Source organism: Poecilia reticulata, linkage group LG23 (genome assembly GCF_000633615.1).
Source record: "Poecilia reticulata strain Guanapo linkage group LG23, Guppy_female_1.0+MT, whole genome shotgun sequence".
NCBI classification, from domain to species: domain Eukaryota; kingdom Metazoa; phylum Chordata; class Actinopteri; order Cyprinodontiformes; family Poeciliidae; genus Poecilia; species Poecilia reticulata.
This window is the reverse complement of record NC_024353.1, coordinates 11685101-11701760: the sequence shown is the minus strand read 5'-3', so window position 1 is coordinate 11701760 and position 16660 is coordinate 11685101. Positions and strand designations below refer to the sequence as shown.

General features: G+C 41.6%; 1 protein-coding gene across 2 annotated transcripts in view; it reads right to left on the bottom strand.

The window, feature by feature from the left end:
* Positions 1-6: 6 nt before the first annotated feature.
* Positions 7-16660, bottom strand: part of znf800b (zinc finger protein 800b) — a 28833-nt gene continuing 12179 nt past the window's right edge. For both annotated transcript variants that reach the window (XM_008400962.2, XM_008400961.2), the window contains exons 2-11: positions 12167-12269; positions 10672-10999; positions 8455-8550; positions 7114-7257; positions 4721-4901; positions 4438-4615; positions 4164-4326; positions 3608-3957; positions 1972-3096; positions 7-197 (exon numbers count right to left, since the gene is read on the bottom strand). In XM_008400962.2, the coding sequence (XP_008399184.1) occupies positions 96-197; positions 1972-3096; positions 3608-3957; positions 4164-4326; positions 4438-4615; positions 4721-4901; positions 7114-7257; positions 8455-8550; positions 10672-10999; positions 12167-12223 (2724 nt within the window). In that variant the 5' untranslated portion in view covers positions 12224-12269 and the 3' untranslated portion in view covers positions 7-95. The remainder of the gene's footprint in view (positions 198-1971; positions 3097-3607; positions 3958-4163; positions 4327-4437; positions 4616-4720; positions 4902-7113; positions 7258-8454; positions 8551-10671; positions 11000-12166; positions 12270-16660) is intronic.

The following is a 16660-nucleotide window of genomic DNA, read 5'->3' as shown; positions in this document are numbered from 1 at the left end:
GGAGAACAAAGACAAGGAGGAGACCGGAAAACGGGACGGGAACGGAGAAGAGTCGGCGTGATAGAGGCGAGCGCTGTACTCTTACACTGCGCGTCTCACCAGACCAGAGATTTGGAGCGCGTGCTGACTCCTTTCCTCCTGCTCGCTGCTCCCACCGTGGCGTTTCGATGGCTTCGCTTGTGAGACTCCAGGTACAACTGGATTCAAAATGAGAAAAAAAAAATTAATTAATTAAAAAAAGAATTAAAGAGGAAGCAGAAAATGAATCAAAGTCTATACTTAAGGTGCGTTCGCGCAAAACGCATTTGGTGTGAACGCGCCGTTACAGAGATGTAACAATTAAGATTGGTTTATACCCCATCATTGGCAGATTGTTGGAACCAATAAATGTCAAGCTTACATAATTTAGGGGATTTTACACACACAACAGTTTAAAGACTGGCGGCAACCTTGTTTTTCCACAAAGTTTCCTGCTTCAGCATTTTAACTTTTTTTCTTTAAAAAAATAAACCAGTGGCGGTCCTCACATGAATGGCACCCAGGGTCAACCCCTTCTTCTGCTGGCCCCACAGCCAATTAAATTGATATAAAATGGGATACAATGCCGTTCTGTCCTGCAAAACAAATAAGCTGGTCTCTCTATTCTCAGCAGCAGCACCTACTCAACACACAAGGATGCCAAAGCCCCATTGAATGCACATTCATAAAAGCAATTTTAAAAAGCTGACCAGGGCACATCTGATGGATAAGTTGCTTTTTTTCTTTTTTTTGTTTAATAGGACCTTTTCGGTCCACTACCATTTTTGAGAGCTGAGGACATGTTGGGGCTAAATGGGGTTAAAAACCACAGAGCCAAACCTTTAGCATTTTGATCCCTAAACCAGTTTGTCACTGCTGTCTTGTGGCATGATGCTCCATCATGCTGAAAAAAAAACAAAAACAAAACAAAAAGCAAAACATTGCTCATCACAGTGTTGTTTCTGGTTTGTTGGGCAAATTGGCCCCGGTAGGATTTCTGGCTCCATTCTTTATTTAGGGGAGTGTTTTAGGCAAATTGAGGCAAAGCAACTCTCCCTTGGACCAGAAGTCATTCCAGCACATGACAGACCTCTCCTGCATGCAAAGCGTCCGCCTTTTCTCTTCAACGCAATTCGTTTTTGGAAAACTCCCTGGAGATAATATCTTCACTACAGACGAATGCTGGTGCTTCCAGCGTGACAGCAGGTTTTCATTGGAGTCGAGGCTTTTTGCTGCCCTTGTTGACACCAGATGTAGCGATTGTGCGTAGGAACACTTGCCCGTACCTGCTGCCATTCCTGAGTGCGAAGAGACTCCTGGCACTTGCTTGAACTTCTTGGGTACTCTAAAAGTTTCTCTCTAGTTTTTGAATCTCTTCTTTAAAGTATTTAATGAGTCAATAAATCAGTCCTTCTAGGATGCTGCAATGTTGCGATCGCAACTATTGATGCAAATTTACTCACAAATTGCTAATTTTGCACGAACTATCATATAAGACCATGTTACGGTCCAAAAAAATGTGCAACTCTGATGGCAACATTTTGAAAAGAAGTGTGATAAAATTAGTAGTTTTATGCTGCAACAGTCACAAAAAAAAAAACATTAACATCCTGGAGGGACTGATAAATGTTTTATTTTGGTTCAATCGCACAAGACATTAAAATGTGTCACTTGCGCAAACCTTTTTGACGCAAAGAATAGTTAAACTGTTATGCTCTAATATTTTTTACTAGAATTAGGAGGAAGCCAGACTCGACAGAAAAAAATCTAAATAAAAGTGTAGTCAAGTTTGTGAAAAAACAAAGATTTCCATCAGTTAGCCACAGCTGCTTAATGACTAAATCTTAGCTCTTTACATCTTCATGCATCTTTTCTGTCTGACCTCATTGTAAAAAAGAAAAAAAAAAAAGTTCTTCTTTAGAACCAATTAATTTGGCTAATTAAAATCCCTACCTTCTTAGCAAACGCTCGCCCACACTGGTCACAAGCATGGAGAGAGAAATTCTTCGTCACTTTGACTTCAGTGGACGACGTCACGGGGCTGCTCTCTGATTGGGCGTCGTGTCGCCGGGTGTGTGGGGTTTGGTTACTGGACGGAGTCGAGGAGGAGGCGCTGCGAGAGAGCGAGTGTTTCTCGCTGCGCCGGGTCAGAGGAGGGCTGACGGGGCGGGACTGGTGAGCCGTCTGCTGTCTCTCCTGCTTGCGGGTGACGGGCGGGGAGGGAGTCGGGACCGGAGATGAAAGCTCCTGCTGCTTCCTGGTGATGGGGGCGGCAGGCGGGGCGGAGGCGGAGGCCGAAGTGGCGGCCGAGGCAGACGTGGAGGCTTCTTGTTTGCGGGTGATTGGAGGCGACGGAGAGGAGGAGGTGGAGGAGGACGACGACGACGACATGTGACGCCCGTTCATCTCCTCTTTGACGCTGCCGCCTGTCCTCTTGGTGCTGTTCAGGACCGCCTCCGCCAGCCTCTTCACCGCCCTGCTCTCCAGTTTGGGCATGATCTTCGCCAGGTACTGCGACGACTTCTTGTGGACGACCGTCACGTGGCGCAGGACGTCGCGTTTGCGGCGCGACTCGTAGCGACACAGAGGGCAGCGGTAGAACTTGATGAAGATGTCGTTGCCGTCCGTGTGCAGTTCAATGTGCTTTGTTAGGTTCTGACGAGAGCTGAACTGTCGTTTGCACAGCTTGCAGAAGAGCTGCTTGAAGTCAAAGCCGACTGACAACTTGCTTAGTTTGGCTGCCATGTTTGTGTATGTGCTCCCTCCACGGGACGAGGATGAAGATGTGGATGAAGGTACCTTCGGACTGGATGGTGACTCCTCCTCCTTCACCTTCAGAACAGCTTGTGGAACGCCTTTCGCTGTCCCGTTGCTGTTAGAGGGAGACGGAGCAGGGCTGCTGTCAACGTCGTCGTCTTCGTCCGACGGCTCCATTGCTTCCTCCTTCACTCTTAAGTTGTTGCTAAGGCTAACATTAGTGCTGCTCGCACTAGCAGCAGGAGACGGCGTGCCACCAGACTTGTTACTTTTGACGCTGTAAATCTTGTGCACGATGCGCATGTGTCTCTTTAACATAAGCTAAAAAGAACAAACAATGGGCTTTTTTTAGAACACACCACCTGAAAATCTCACCCGACACATTTCACATTACAACCACAAACCTGGATACTTGTGTTTCCCCTTTTCATGCGATAGAATCGAATCCTTTTAAAAATGATGCTTCTTCGTGCAATCGGAGTGAGTTTGGGGAATTTCATAAAGCAGAATCTGCTAAATTTAATCCATTCCTACTGTTTCTATTAGCAGCGTTTCTATCTAACACACAGATCTACTGGCTAACAATATGCCACATGTTTTTAGTTTGTTATATATTTTGAAAACCATTGACCATTTTCATTCCACCTTTCAACATCCTACTTTGCATTGGGATGCCACACAATATTCAAATAACATGGATGGTTTGTGGTTGTAATGTCACAAAAAAAGGTTCAAGGGATGTGAATATTACCAGAAAGCACTGAAAATGCTTTCAGAACCAAAGTACATTTGATAATCAGTGAAAACAAAGCGATAGAGTCGATCCACCAACCTGGGAGCTGTAGTTCCTCTTGCACAGGGTGCATCGACATGAGGCCGAGTTCGTCTGCTTACTCTGAGGTTTCCCTTGGGCTTGGTTTGAGGCGGGGGCTTTAGAGTTCACAGGCGTGGTCTTGGAGCTGTGGGCACGTGTTGGGGAGGAATTGCTGCTCTTCTTGGGTGGTGTGACCTCCAGTGAGAAGGGCTGGCCCGGCCTTGATGCGATGTTCGGTGTGATGGTGTCCCTCCGTAGACCCCGGTGCACCTCGTCAAAGTGCCGCCGCACGTTGGCTTTGGTGGCGAAGGTTTTCAGGCACACTGGGCAGGACTTTCCAGTTGGCGTACTGAGAGTCCTTGGTCGGCCTTCAACAACACCGAGATACACATCTATTCAGACCGATCATTTATTGTTTTTCAAGCAAAAAGCACACAGGTTATCTAGAAACTGCATCTCTTCAGCTAAAGACCTGAAACTGGACAAGAAAACATGTTGGTTTTTTTCTAATGAGCTAGTTCTTTGAACTGATATGTTGCAGAACTCATTTCTGTTCACTTGTATAGTTTCCTACCTTTCACCATAGAGAGCAGGCTTGTAGGAACTGTGCGCGTCTCCGTGAACTTACGGAGCTCCTCCAGTTTAGTCTGGTGCATTTTGCGGCAGTGGCGCCTGATACTCCGACGGGAGTTAAAGTCTTGGCCACAGAGACAACAGGAAATGGTCACATCTTCAACCTGGACGGTCAGGAAAAGTAAAGACATACTTTGTACCAAAAGCAAGACAGACCTTGTATATATAAAAAAAAAGTTAAAAAAGAATCGTTTAACAACAAATTTACAACCTACCCCACTATTGGAGCCCTCGTCTTCAGGCTTTGGCTGTTCCTCTTTCGCCTCATCGTCGGCCTCCCATGTCTTCGGCCCTGGACTGTCGTGGCTCTCAGGTGCATTTGGCTGACTGTCTGGATTGTTTTCCACGCCCTCCATAGTCTCTCCTTCCCAAGCAACAGGACTCTCTCTGGCACTGTGATGAACAACAAACACAAACGAGTGACTTAAGTCAATAAAATACATTCCGTTTGTGAATTTAAATGCAACGTGTTTGTCCCTTGTTTTAATAAAAACGTACCTGGTTGTGTGTGACGGAAATCTGGCCAGCTCCTCCTCTGTGGTGAGGTACTGGAACACCGCCTTGTTGGTGGTCTGGATGGGCTCTAATCGAACCACGTAGTCGGGCCGGTCAGCTCTGGGATAAATAGCGTCCAGTAAATCCTTCATGGCTACACTCTGTCGGTCATCACCAGAAGAGCCTGTCAGAGAAAATCATCGTCCATTACTTCAAACGGAGTTCAGGGATAGGTTTGTTACAACATAATGCTATAAGTAACCACACACACAAACCTAATGTATTAAATAGGCATTTGTTTTTCAGTTGTGGTTATTTTATGTGTGATTGTCAAAGCTGGGGTCGGAACAGTAATGCTCTCCACAAACTTCACATGTGCCTAAGAGTGGCAAGAACAAAGCTAATGTCAAAAAGAAATCCATAACCACGCAGGGAACACGGGAAACAAGCGACAAAACGTCCTCAGGTTAGATTAAACCAACACTGAACATTTCAGTGAATATATATCATGACCACTGTGACGTACGGCGGTGAAAGAACCAAGCTTTTACCGCCATGCCACCCGCTTCCCTACGGCTTCCCGTAGCAGCAAAGCTCCACAAAGTTAACAGGAAGAAGGATGATGATTTGACCCATTTTTTTTTTGTTTTTTGTTTTGCACCCCCACAGCAAGACGCAGATTCAGGATAATTAAAAAGAAACCCTCCAGTCAACGCTACTATGGAATGGTTAAGATAAATGTATATTCATGTTTCTCCCATATATAATCACTGTGTTTAAATATATAGAATTATGTCTGACAATATTTTAAAAATTTAAGGGGTATGAATAATTTGGCATACCGCCGAACAGACAAAAATAAAGAAACTGAAGCAGCAGCCATTCATTTCAAATCTGAGCTCATACATCGGAATCAGATGAAAGCTTTAAAATCAAAACAGGCAACATAATAAGTCCTGTCTTCAACTTTCTGCTTAATAACTAAACGATGGTAAAAGGGGGGAAAAAACAAAACAACATTAAATATTGCTGCTGTTGATGCGACTGTCAGAAGCAACAAAAAAACATGTCTTCATGTTGCTCAGTCTGTTTTGGTAAATATTTTTAATCATGGAGAGATTCCCTTCTCTACAGCACATATAATCATTTTTCCATTAAGCATCATTAGCGCGAAAAACTCTCAAATGCAAACGAAGAGGCAGAAGACTCATCTGTTCAGACTGTCGGGTTGCAATGCGACAGGTGAGACAAATCCAAGTGTTTCGGGGAAGCAAAACTTTGCCGCAACCGCAAACGATCAATGCTCAGAATATCAAAGATGAAAACGGCAGCAATTAGGTCATTTAATAATACAATACACATCCAACCCAAAGCTATAAGCGCTTTATTGAGGGGTGGGGGGAAAAAAACCGAGCTACTTATGCAGAGGAAACATCATTACAACCCCAGGCAGATGATGATCGCATTAGGATGGAGAAGGTTCATACAGCAGTAATTGGTAAGGTGGAGAAAACTGAGCAAAATTTATCGACTTCCTTTTGTTGGGATTGCTTTCCCTTCTAGGAGGGGAAGAGTTACAGAAATGATATCAAGAGTTTTACAGACTTTTTCATCCCCCGGAGTTAAGAGTGGAAACATGGAAACACACTCAGCTAATTAGAGTTTGAAAAAAGCTCAAACACTGACAAATTACAGTCTGTCTGATGGAGGGGAAAGTTGGCCTTTGTGTAATAAACGTTCAAAGGAGAGAAGATGCCATTGTGTGCCTGTGCTTCTATATGAAAGCGCAAGGACGGGAATCGTAATTAGGAGACAGATGGCATGAAAGCGAGTGAGGGATCCTTGGAGTGACAGAATACTGAAGTAAAACGCGAAGAAGTCCAAGGAGACTGTGAAGACAGAGAGTGTTTGTGCAAACTTCAGAGTTCACAACGACATAGATGAAATCGAGACAAATGTAGCTGATCTGTGGGACACTTTCAGATGTTTACGTCGTCTTTAGCAAGCAGAAATTAATCGATGTAGCCTTCGCTTGTTCTCTCTGCTGATTTTCACAACAAGAGGACATTCAGGCTTTTTGATGTCTTGTGCTTTTACTTTAGGGTTTTGAAACTGGATCGAGGATGATTTGCGCGTGAGTCCTTTGCCTCAGTGGATATCTGCAAGTTGACAGTCCCTTACAAATTACATACGCCATCAACTCAACCACATTTATCGATAATTAATACAATTGATTAAAACCATTGAATTGGAGCTCCAACTCCAACTTTTAATATGATTTAACTCTGCAGAAAGATCAAGGATCAAGTTGTGGGGGATTTTTAAGCAGAGCCTCTTGGTCTCCATGATTCTGTTTGCTAATGGGTTTTTGGTATAGCATGTGTTGCGTTACCCACCGTCAGATTCAGGTAGCCGTGATAAGCAGTAGTACTCTTTGTGCGTGATGAGGTTCGGGAGGCCTCTGAACAGACTACGACACAGTTTACACTCAAAGATGGTGTCTACCTCCCTCAGTAGCATGCTTCTGAGCTGGTTGGTGCCTGCAAGTAAAGAGGAAAAAAAAAAGAAGGGAAAAACAGTGAGCAGATGGATCTTTCTGTACCTCATTATCCATTTTAATGCGATCTTCCAGGAGAAAATGGCAAACCCGCCTGGACCTTTGCTAAGAAAGGTCTGCAATAATGTTTTTGGCATTTCTCATACTTTGAAAGGAGATTGGTAGTGATCAAGTCTTTTTTTTTTTAAATGATGATTTGAATTACGGTGCAACAAAATAGCCGTTGTGATGCTTTGTGATTGCTTGGATCATGATTTCATTTTTTCCCTTCTTTTACTTGATGAAAAAAAAAAAAAAAAATTTTAAAACCTCTGTTGACTGGTTTGCTTTGCTAAACCTAAGTGGTGAAGTAATAAATGTCAGGGGTATTTTTGTCCCATCTGTGGAATTTGTTTCATAGGAGGAAAAAAAAAAGAAATGAAATCATCCTGATTCTAATCAATCTTTCTTCTCTTTTCCCTGGTTTCTCTTGTTTTAAAGTGTTTAATTTGCATAAAAAGAGCCCCTTTCCACTCTTTATGTCACTGCCGTCAGCTTTCTGATTAAAGTGGTTTGTAACCAACTCAGATTGAACCAGAGTTCTTATAGCAGTTTTAAAAAGCACATTTTACAGTACCAGGATGCAGAATATTTCCATCAGGTTGTGCAAATTATACGTTTAAACACAGACGCAGGCAAATCCAGGAATTATAGTCAAATCAAAAACAGCCACACTAAGGACAAACAGCGTTTAAGGTTAAAGAAATATTGGTTGTTTAATCCTGGGAAAAAGTTCAAATAAAAAGTCTGTTAAAATCAGGTATGCTGTTCAAAGAATTACAAAAGTCAGATGTATTAAATTGGGCTAAAACTTCAGAGCAGTGCAGATCTAAAAGAAAATATAGTTAATAATAGTTTTTTAGTTACACTTCAAATAGAATTAATATTTAATCAAACGAACAAAAAAAATGCTTTAAAAAATGAATACAAAATAATCCAGAAAGAACATCAACTGTGTCTTCCTTTTGTTTAAATCCAGCTCTTAATAATGAGGGTTTTAATCACAACGCATCAATGAACAACCCAAAGGAAAAAAACAAAAAAAACAGGACACACACATTAAAAATAATGATAAGAAGCTAGAGCTAGAGAGGTAGAAAGGAGGAGGAGGAGGAAACGACAAGAAAACAGAGACGCATACCAGATCGGAAGCATTCAATTATCTGCTGAATCCCAGACTTGGAGGTCTGCAGAGGCTGCTGGAGCAGAGGGGGATCGCCAGGCTCAGCACACAAACCTAGACAGAGAGAAAGACACAGCATTATATCAAAGTCAGCTCCTAATTGTATAAGAGTGTGGCCATCTTGGAGAACTACAGCATCGCAAGAGAAGAGGTCTGCTGTGACGAGGTAAATTACTGTGTGCTGAAAAGAGCCCACACAATGAGATCTGTACAGGACAGTGATTCATTCTGACCTTATTACCGCCTAACACACCAACACCACACATGCTCTTAAAGGCAAAGATAAAGGAGGACATCTTTCTTCAAAGTAAAATCTGGATCCCCTACAGAAGATCAAATGCATCGCACGAGGAAAATGAAAACCTTCACTCAGTTGGGTTAATGAAGAACACGTCATCTGTCCTTTTGGTTCAAGACAGACCACAGCATCTTATTGTCACTTAATCTGACGAAATCAGAGACGCATCCCAAAGGACGTGTCCTCGTTCACTGGTGACCTGAATCGCAACAAAGTTAAGGGTCAAGTAGGAAGCAGAAGTCCTGAAGAAGAATCTTTTTTTATTATTATTATTTATTGACATGCTTTGTTACAAATCTTGAAATCTGAGAGGAAACCAAAAGGTAATAATTGTGATGCCATTTTTACATAAAAGTCCAATTTTTACTGTTAATGTTTCAAAATATTTAATACAAAATAAAAGGAGAAAAAAAATAAAAAATACAACGTCATACAACAACCTGCTAAAGTTGCACTGAGAAACCAACTGGCTACTCGTATCAGTGGACGTTCAGGTTGATGGGCCGGTTGGCAACTCTAATGTCTGATCTTTCTCTGCCGTTTCCAAGCACTCGCGTCTCACAGTTGCAACAACACTCTTGTCAAAGTTGTTGCTGAATCAAGACGTTGCTAGCACTTTATCTATGCCGAGTGATAATGAGAGGGAGTGAGACTCAAAGCAGACAACAGGAAGGTTGACGTGCTCAGCAATAGTCCTCAGTTTGCCCCTCTGAGCGTTCAACCTCCGTCTGTGAGACTCCGGTTTGTGATTAAAACATCTTAAAAAGCCTTTGATTCAAAATGACATTAAAATGCCGTTTTACAGTAACTGTTCTCGCATACATGCATCATGATGTCGCCAATGCACCCAACAGAAATAACTGAAAGTACGATTTTTTAAGTTATTTTTACATCTGCTCGTATTGTATTCAAAATCTGCAGATCAAATCAGACGGGTTTCACCAGGAGATGGCTCCTCATTAGCAGGTAAATTGTAACGCGGTTAACATTTAAAAGCTTGTCACACCGGCTTTTATATGCGACGACTGCAGGCGATCGTTTGCAACAGTAAAGAGGTGTGTTGTGGCCAATGTGTCTGTTGAACGTTACAGTGACGCAAGTTAAAACTGGGTCAGCCTGGGTCAGTCGGCGCCTCCCTCATGGCCATCAACTTGATCAGAGTTAGACGCAGTTGATTCATGAAACCAGAGTGGAAAAGCAGCATGGACTCAATCCATTTCACAGTTGTGTCAGCTGATTTGATGAGGTAAAAGTGAGAGAGGGGGGAGGAAAAGCTGCGGACGCATCGACACGTCCCCTAAGGCATCGACTGGAAAGGCTGGAAACATGAATGAGAATGGTGGGGAAAAGCCAGAAAGAAGGTGACGAGAATTAGCTTAACTAAATGGGTGACAGAGAGCATTGTCTTCCTCACCATCCCCCCCTTCACCTCTACTTCTAAACTGCTTTACTTCCAGCAGCACAGGTCACTGAACCCGCATGACCCCCCCCAGAGGGGGTCAAAGATCAGTCCTGTTTACAGTGAGTGCTCAAAGCATTACAACAAAGCACGACTAGCGTCAGTTCAAACTCTAAATATGACTGGAGCTTGATTCAACAGGGTGCAAACCCTGGCAGGAAGAATTCCACTGCAAACAAAACTTTCTTAAGTGTTTGGATAACCCTGGCCAACTTCTCATGCACGTCACGGCACTCGGAGCCAAAAACAGCTCCTCTTCGGAGCAGTCAATTTCTCAGTGAGAACAAATCATTCAGCTTTATTTTGAGCGGCTACATTCGGTGCCCCGGCAGCGAGGCTGCACAGGGGGTTGACGGACAGCCTTAGCCTGGAGGTGAATAAATCAAAGTGGCGAGACGTGCAGAATCAAAAGAAGCACCTGTGTTATGGCCATCGTTATTGGCCATGGGAGGCTGACCCTGCTCCTCGGTCTGGCAGCTCTGGTCCCTGGTCTCTGAGCCGTTGCTCCTGTGGGGTTCAGGCATCAGAGGGGGAATGGGCTTCCACAGAGACTTAGCCTGCGGCTGGGCGGAGGTGTCGCCCTTTTCCTGGGCCTCCACCGGAGCTTCCTTGTGCTCGCAGTTTTCCGACAAGCTTCCGGCGGGAGGAGAGTTTTGAATGAGGATTTGATCTCCGCCCTTGGACTGGTCTTGCGGTGGATGCTGAGTGTCCACGTTAAGTTCCTCCATGTCTGTCTGACCACCACCCTGAGAAAAACCAGACCAAAAATGAAGAAAAGAAAAATAAATTATACACAAAGAAATCAACTGAAATCACCACAATCAAAGTTATCATTCAAAGGATCTGAGGGATTGCTTGTGATCCAATATAACGGACTTGCAGATGTAAAGGCGGCCGTTTTGGTACACAAAATAGCTAAAACAAAGTCAGATTAAATAGAGATCAATGGTGGAAAACAGTTTTTCAGCTTTCAAAAGTATCTCACCAGTATTGTGCTGCCGCAAACATGTTGGGAGAATTTAGACAAAAACAGGGGGTGAGAATACTTTCAGCAAGGCACAGTACGAGTACTTTTGATTTGGACAAAGGCTTATAAAGGCATTTAAACATTTTCCATTTCAAAAATGAAAATTTTGATGCTTGTACAGCCATGTCTGAAGTTGGCTTCTGACTTGGCTGTGCGATAAAAGGCTGATCGACTGCTCTTTTGGTGTCTGGGTTCATTTAGATCTACTACAAATTCTAGAAAGCTTGCACTTTTCGCTTTTTATTCCATTAGAAAACAGAATAAGCAAGAGCGAATGTGTCATTATTAAATATACAAGTTGTCTTTCTGAGCTTGGAAAATGCTAAAAGCCAGTTTTGTAATTTTTTCAATCTCCTAGGATCTCAACCAGGTACATAAATGTACATTGCTGGTGACAAATATGGGCTCAGTACACCTGGATATAGACGGTACCCACGTGTCTGGCCATCAAGTCAGCTGACTATTCGTGAAGGACCATTATCTTCAGAATACACAGGCACCCTTGAGCTGATAAGTGACTCCACTCCAGCTTTTTAGATTTAACGTGTGTGCTGTTGTGTCTGTAAACCAGACCTTCCTCCTCTTCCACTCAATCTTTTTCTTTCCCACAAACCAATTTATTCTCATTTTCTCTGTCTGTGTCTGTCTAGCTAACGGTGTGTCCTTGCTGCCCTTGGAAATGGATAAATGAGTTCACATTAGGCACATTACAATACATCAGCACAAGACGGTGTACCGCTTGGTCACTCCGTACATTCGAACACGCGTGCTTGCATGAGGTGGCAGGGCACATAACCTCATCCAATTTAGGGATTCAAGAAAGTCTAAGTGGGAAAAGAGGAGGAGGGTAATGAGTGTTTTTTTTTTGTTTGTTTTTTTGCAGTACCTGTCTGCGGAGACAGTGAGCAGTCTTCCTCCCAGGTGATTTCTGGGCCTTCGCCATGCTCCCAAGACTGGCCTGGTGCACCACACGTTCACTACCAGCTTACCTGTAACCATGCAACAACAGTCCATGTAAGCTAATGAATTAGACACCACTGCAGCTGGGTGTGTGACTAAACTTAAAAATGGCTGCTGGTGACTTAAAGCTGAGCCAAAATGGATCACAAAACATCAGAACCTGGTGTGTGATCTTTGTTTTTAATCATATTTGGATTCTTTAGCAAATTCCTGACACAGGGAAACTATTAACATAAATGCATACAATATTAATTCTTTAAAAACAGGCAAATTTAACTGTTACTATGGAACAAAACTCTAACCAAAAGATGAGCTACCTTTGTAGATCATCTTCCACATATTTAATTTCTCTGTCGGACTGATAAGAATGTAAGAAATGTGAATACAGAGCAGTTTAAAATGATAGATGTGGTGTCAGCAATCAAAGGATTTTTGCACTTGACTGCCCCTGATCAGTGAGTACGAAACTAAAAATGAGGCGCTTAAAAATTTCGTTAGAGGAAGCAGAAAGGCTGTGAAGACCATTTTGAAAGAAAATTATTCACTATGGAGAGACATCGAGCATGATCTCACCCCAGGGAGATAGTGCTCAGTATTTAACAGGAAGCAGAATATATCACAGCAAAATTACTCCATTTTATCCTTTTTGAAAGCAATAAAAGGGTAAAACATCCAAGGAGATGAATACTTTATAAAGAGAAATCTCAACCAGCTCAACTCCGAATCAGCAGTGCCGACTTTTAAGAGCATATTACAAATAAATAGACAAGGCAGAGTATTTGTAAGAGCGAATCACCAATTTAAAACAAGAATTCTTTTAATCAAAGCATAAGAAAAACTTTTTTTTAACTTGCTGCCCTCTAGTGGGAACTATTGATAAAATCTGATAAACTGAGCTGTGTGAGACACCACCTGTTCTGTGAGTCGTATGACTACAAACAATTAATTTGAATTCCAGAAGGAGTTGAAAGTACAATCCTTATCTACAACTTAACGCTGTTTAATAATGTTGTGAGTGAAGCAGAGTCTAAAAACAGACAAATAAAAACCAACCAAAAAGATCTTCACAAAACAGCAGATTGGTGTGGCTTGGAAGTTGTACACTTTTTCTTTCTTCCCTTTAGCTTTATATACAGCAGTCAGACAGTGAGTGAATGCACAAATATATTTTTGAAACATACTTGGATATCTTTAACAAAACATATAATTGTGCTAAAAAAAATGACAAAAGTGAAAGAAACATTCGTTCAAACTATAAGAAACTTGTAAAGTAAGAAAATTACTAAATAACAGCTTCACATCTTTGACTACCCAGTTCAGAACAGTCATGGTACTTGTAGTCTCCCTCAAAATCCAGCAGAGGGAGACAAACATGCCCGTAAAATGTCCCAGCGGTTCAAAACTTTCTTTTGTCTCAACATATAGAAAATGACAGACCCAGAGTGACGGACGGCAAGAGCTTATGAGTGAACATTTCTAAGCATGCAGACCAAATGTGCAGAGGTTTCTAGAGAACAAAACACAGAAAACTGTGGATGATTTACAAAATATACAACAGCAACAAGAGCTCCCTGTTCATTTAAAAGCAAAGGTCAAGCTCTTCCCGCAGTGAAGTATGCAACAGGAAATTAAATCTAATATTTTACATAGTAACAGCTGTGTGAATTATGGTATTGTCACAGCATTATGTTCCACTGTAATTTAACAGCTTTTTTGTTTACAAAGAATTAAATCTACCTATAAAGCAGAGCAGAGGTACTTTAGTTGCACAATTGGTAGCTTAAGTGGATTTTTGCTTTTTTAAAACTAGATTTTCAGGACTTTGGCAAAATGAGGACATTTGTTTTCTTCTCAGTTCAGGCTGCAGGCAACTTCTGAATCCTCGCATTCAGTGCTGATGATACACAGGATTACTACGAGGCAATAACTCAACAGCAGAGGCTACTTGAAATGATGGAGCTTCGACTTAATAGCTGGAGTGGAGCCGCAACTGGAGAACAGACGAGAAAATGTCAGTCTGTTGGAGGTAAAATGGAGCATCGGTTAGGAAAACGCAACAAATGATGGCTGCTACTTGTGGGTGTCATATATCATAAAGTTTGAAGTGCGTCAAACCACAGAGTGGCAGCAGAGAAGCAAATAAACAACAAATCCCATTTCAAAATGGCAAAGATGCTACAGGTGAAGCAAGTCGTTAGTTCGACTGATATTTGCCTGGTTGGAATTACTTTTTCTAAAGGACAAAGAAGAAAACACGCAAAACATTTTAAGAGCAACTTTAGTAATTAGCTGCTCTTAAAATGGACCTTTTCTTTTATTATCATTTAATAGGTCCAATATATACATGTAAAAAAATAACTTAACTTCTTTGCCTACAGTCAATAAACATCAAACAACAGCATGCACTACTATAATTTAATAAGAACAAGATAACGGCATCAAAACAGGGATAATTTGTTCAAATGTGGTCATGTCAATTTAAGATGCCTTAAGAATTCCTATTATTCAGTCAAAATCAGAATTGGTAGGTTCTAATCAGTAAATCTCTATGCTTTTGCACACTTGAGGTGATATTGACATAACTTTTAAACCTAGTAGAGGCTACATCATTTATACTTTAAAATGCTTGAATTCACATAGGGTGTACTTTCTTTTTACTGAGTGGACTAATTGAAAACAAAGCTCTCATGGCTGCATGAACAGTGTGACAGATAAAATATATCAGTGCTGTTTAGGTGGAGATAAAGGGTGAAAAATAATAAGCTTGACTCTGAAGAGCAAAAAGAACATTTGTAATGAACTGATATGGATAGATCAAATTGCAGATATACAGTTGTTAGGCTAACAGAGCAACAAAGCAAAGATATCACAGTAAATAAAGTTCAGTGAGCAGACAGCTCTATAGTTCTTCTCTTCAGAAGTTATTCTGCCTCGACTTTTGTATCCTTGAGCCTGACAACCCTTTTCATTTGCGTCCTCAGGTTTGGCGATGTTACTAAAAAACCTTTGGGATCCGACGGCTGCGAACGAGATCACCAGCCTCTAAAAACGGCAAATGCACTGAACTCCTATGCTGGTTTTCTAGTTATATTGACCACTTAAAGCACTTTATGCTGGAGCCACATTCATCTAAGACAACTACGCTCCCCAGAACCTATAGAGTCACACCAGAATACTTCACCTTTTAATACACCACGTTCATCAGTATAATCTCTAAAAGAAGCGATCTATCCCTCATATTCTCCTCCTTGTGGAAAACGCTTTCAACCTTTCTAGCAACTTTTTTGTTGGGACAATAAAACCGATTCTCCATCAGTTTAAAAGTTGATCTTGCTTCAAATGTTGATCGGCTGAAGAAAGACAATTTTGGCTTTTTGAAAAGATCTCCAGTCACAAAGAAACACGAACAATAATGGTTTGGAAACTCCCTCTTATTGAAGAAACACCATTTTAAATACTGGCCTTTTTCTTCCCTAAAGGAAAAAAAAAAGTCAGAATATGAAAATCTTATGCTGGGTCATGTCTAGTGAATGTCCCCTGGGAACGTGCCCATGTGGCCCTTATGACAGGTCCAAGACTGTTTATGTCAGGCAGATATTTAGAAAAAACAAAACAAAAAAACAACTGAAAACCAGGCTACCATCAGATGTCAGTTAATAGTTTTGCCACCTAATAAAAATCTTGAAAAAGAAAATAAATTGCGAGGACATTTTCACAAAAGATAGATTTTAATGCATTTGTCGAGCTTGATTGTTGCTTAATACATGTTAATACTTTGAGGTCAATAAAGCTCTGTACCTCCTGATGGCAGAGTGAAGGTTTTAGCGTTGATGGATGCTGGGATACATTGCTTCACTCTTAATCAAGAAAAAGTTGCTTTAGGAAATGCATATGTATGAGCGAGTTCAGCCTAATGAAAATCTCTGTGCATCGGGGAACATCTTAGTAAAGCTGAGTTTTTTAAGTGACTCAAAACTTCCCGTACTACCTGCATTCACAGCATCAGCAAACAGTAATAAACAAACTGATTTATCCAGGGATCCCGAGTCTGATTTAAATGTACAGCGGTATCCAGAAGGTTGCAAATGCCAAACAAAGACCACCAGGAGCTAATTACTTTGCTGAGAGGTATTTCATTAAAAAATCTGACAAGCTGCTAGAAACAAAACCCTCCAGAGTCAGCCATCTCAAAGCGAACAACACAGCCAGAAATGACTTTTTTAAGGGCTTAGATGTACTACAAAGATCGGAAGCAATTGGATTTAGCCAAACCCTCACCAATAATACACTAACACACATAACGCAAGGGACTCTCCCATTTCCATGGCAACAGACAGCCATGGTTATGAAGTAGAGAGTCTGGTTATAACTCAGGCAATAAAAGAGAAGGTGTCCTGGGCTAAAACTTATGAATTGGGAA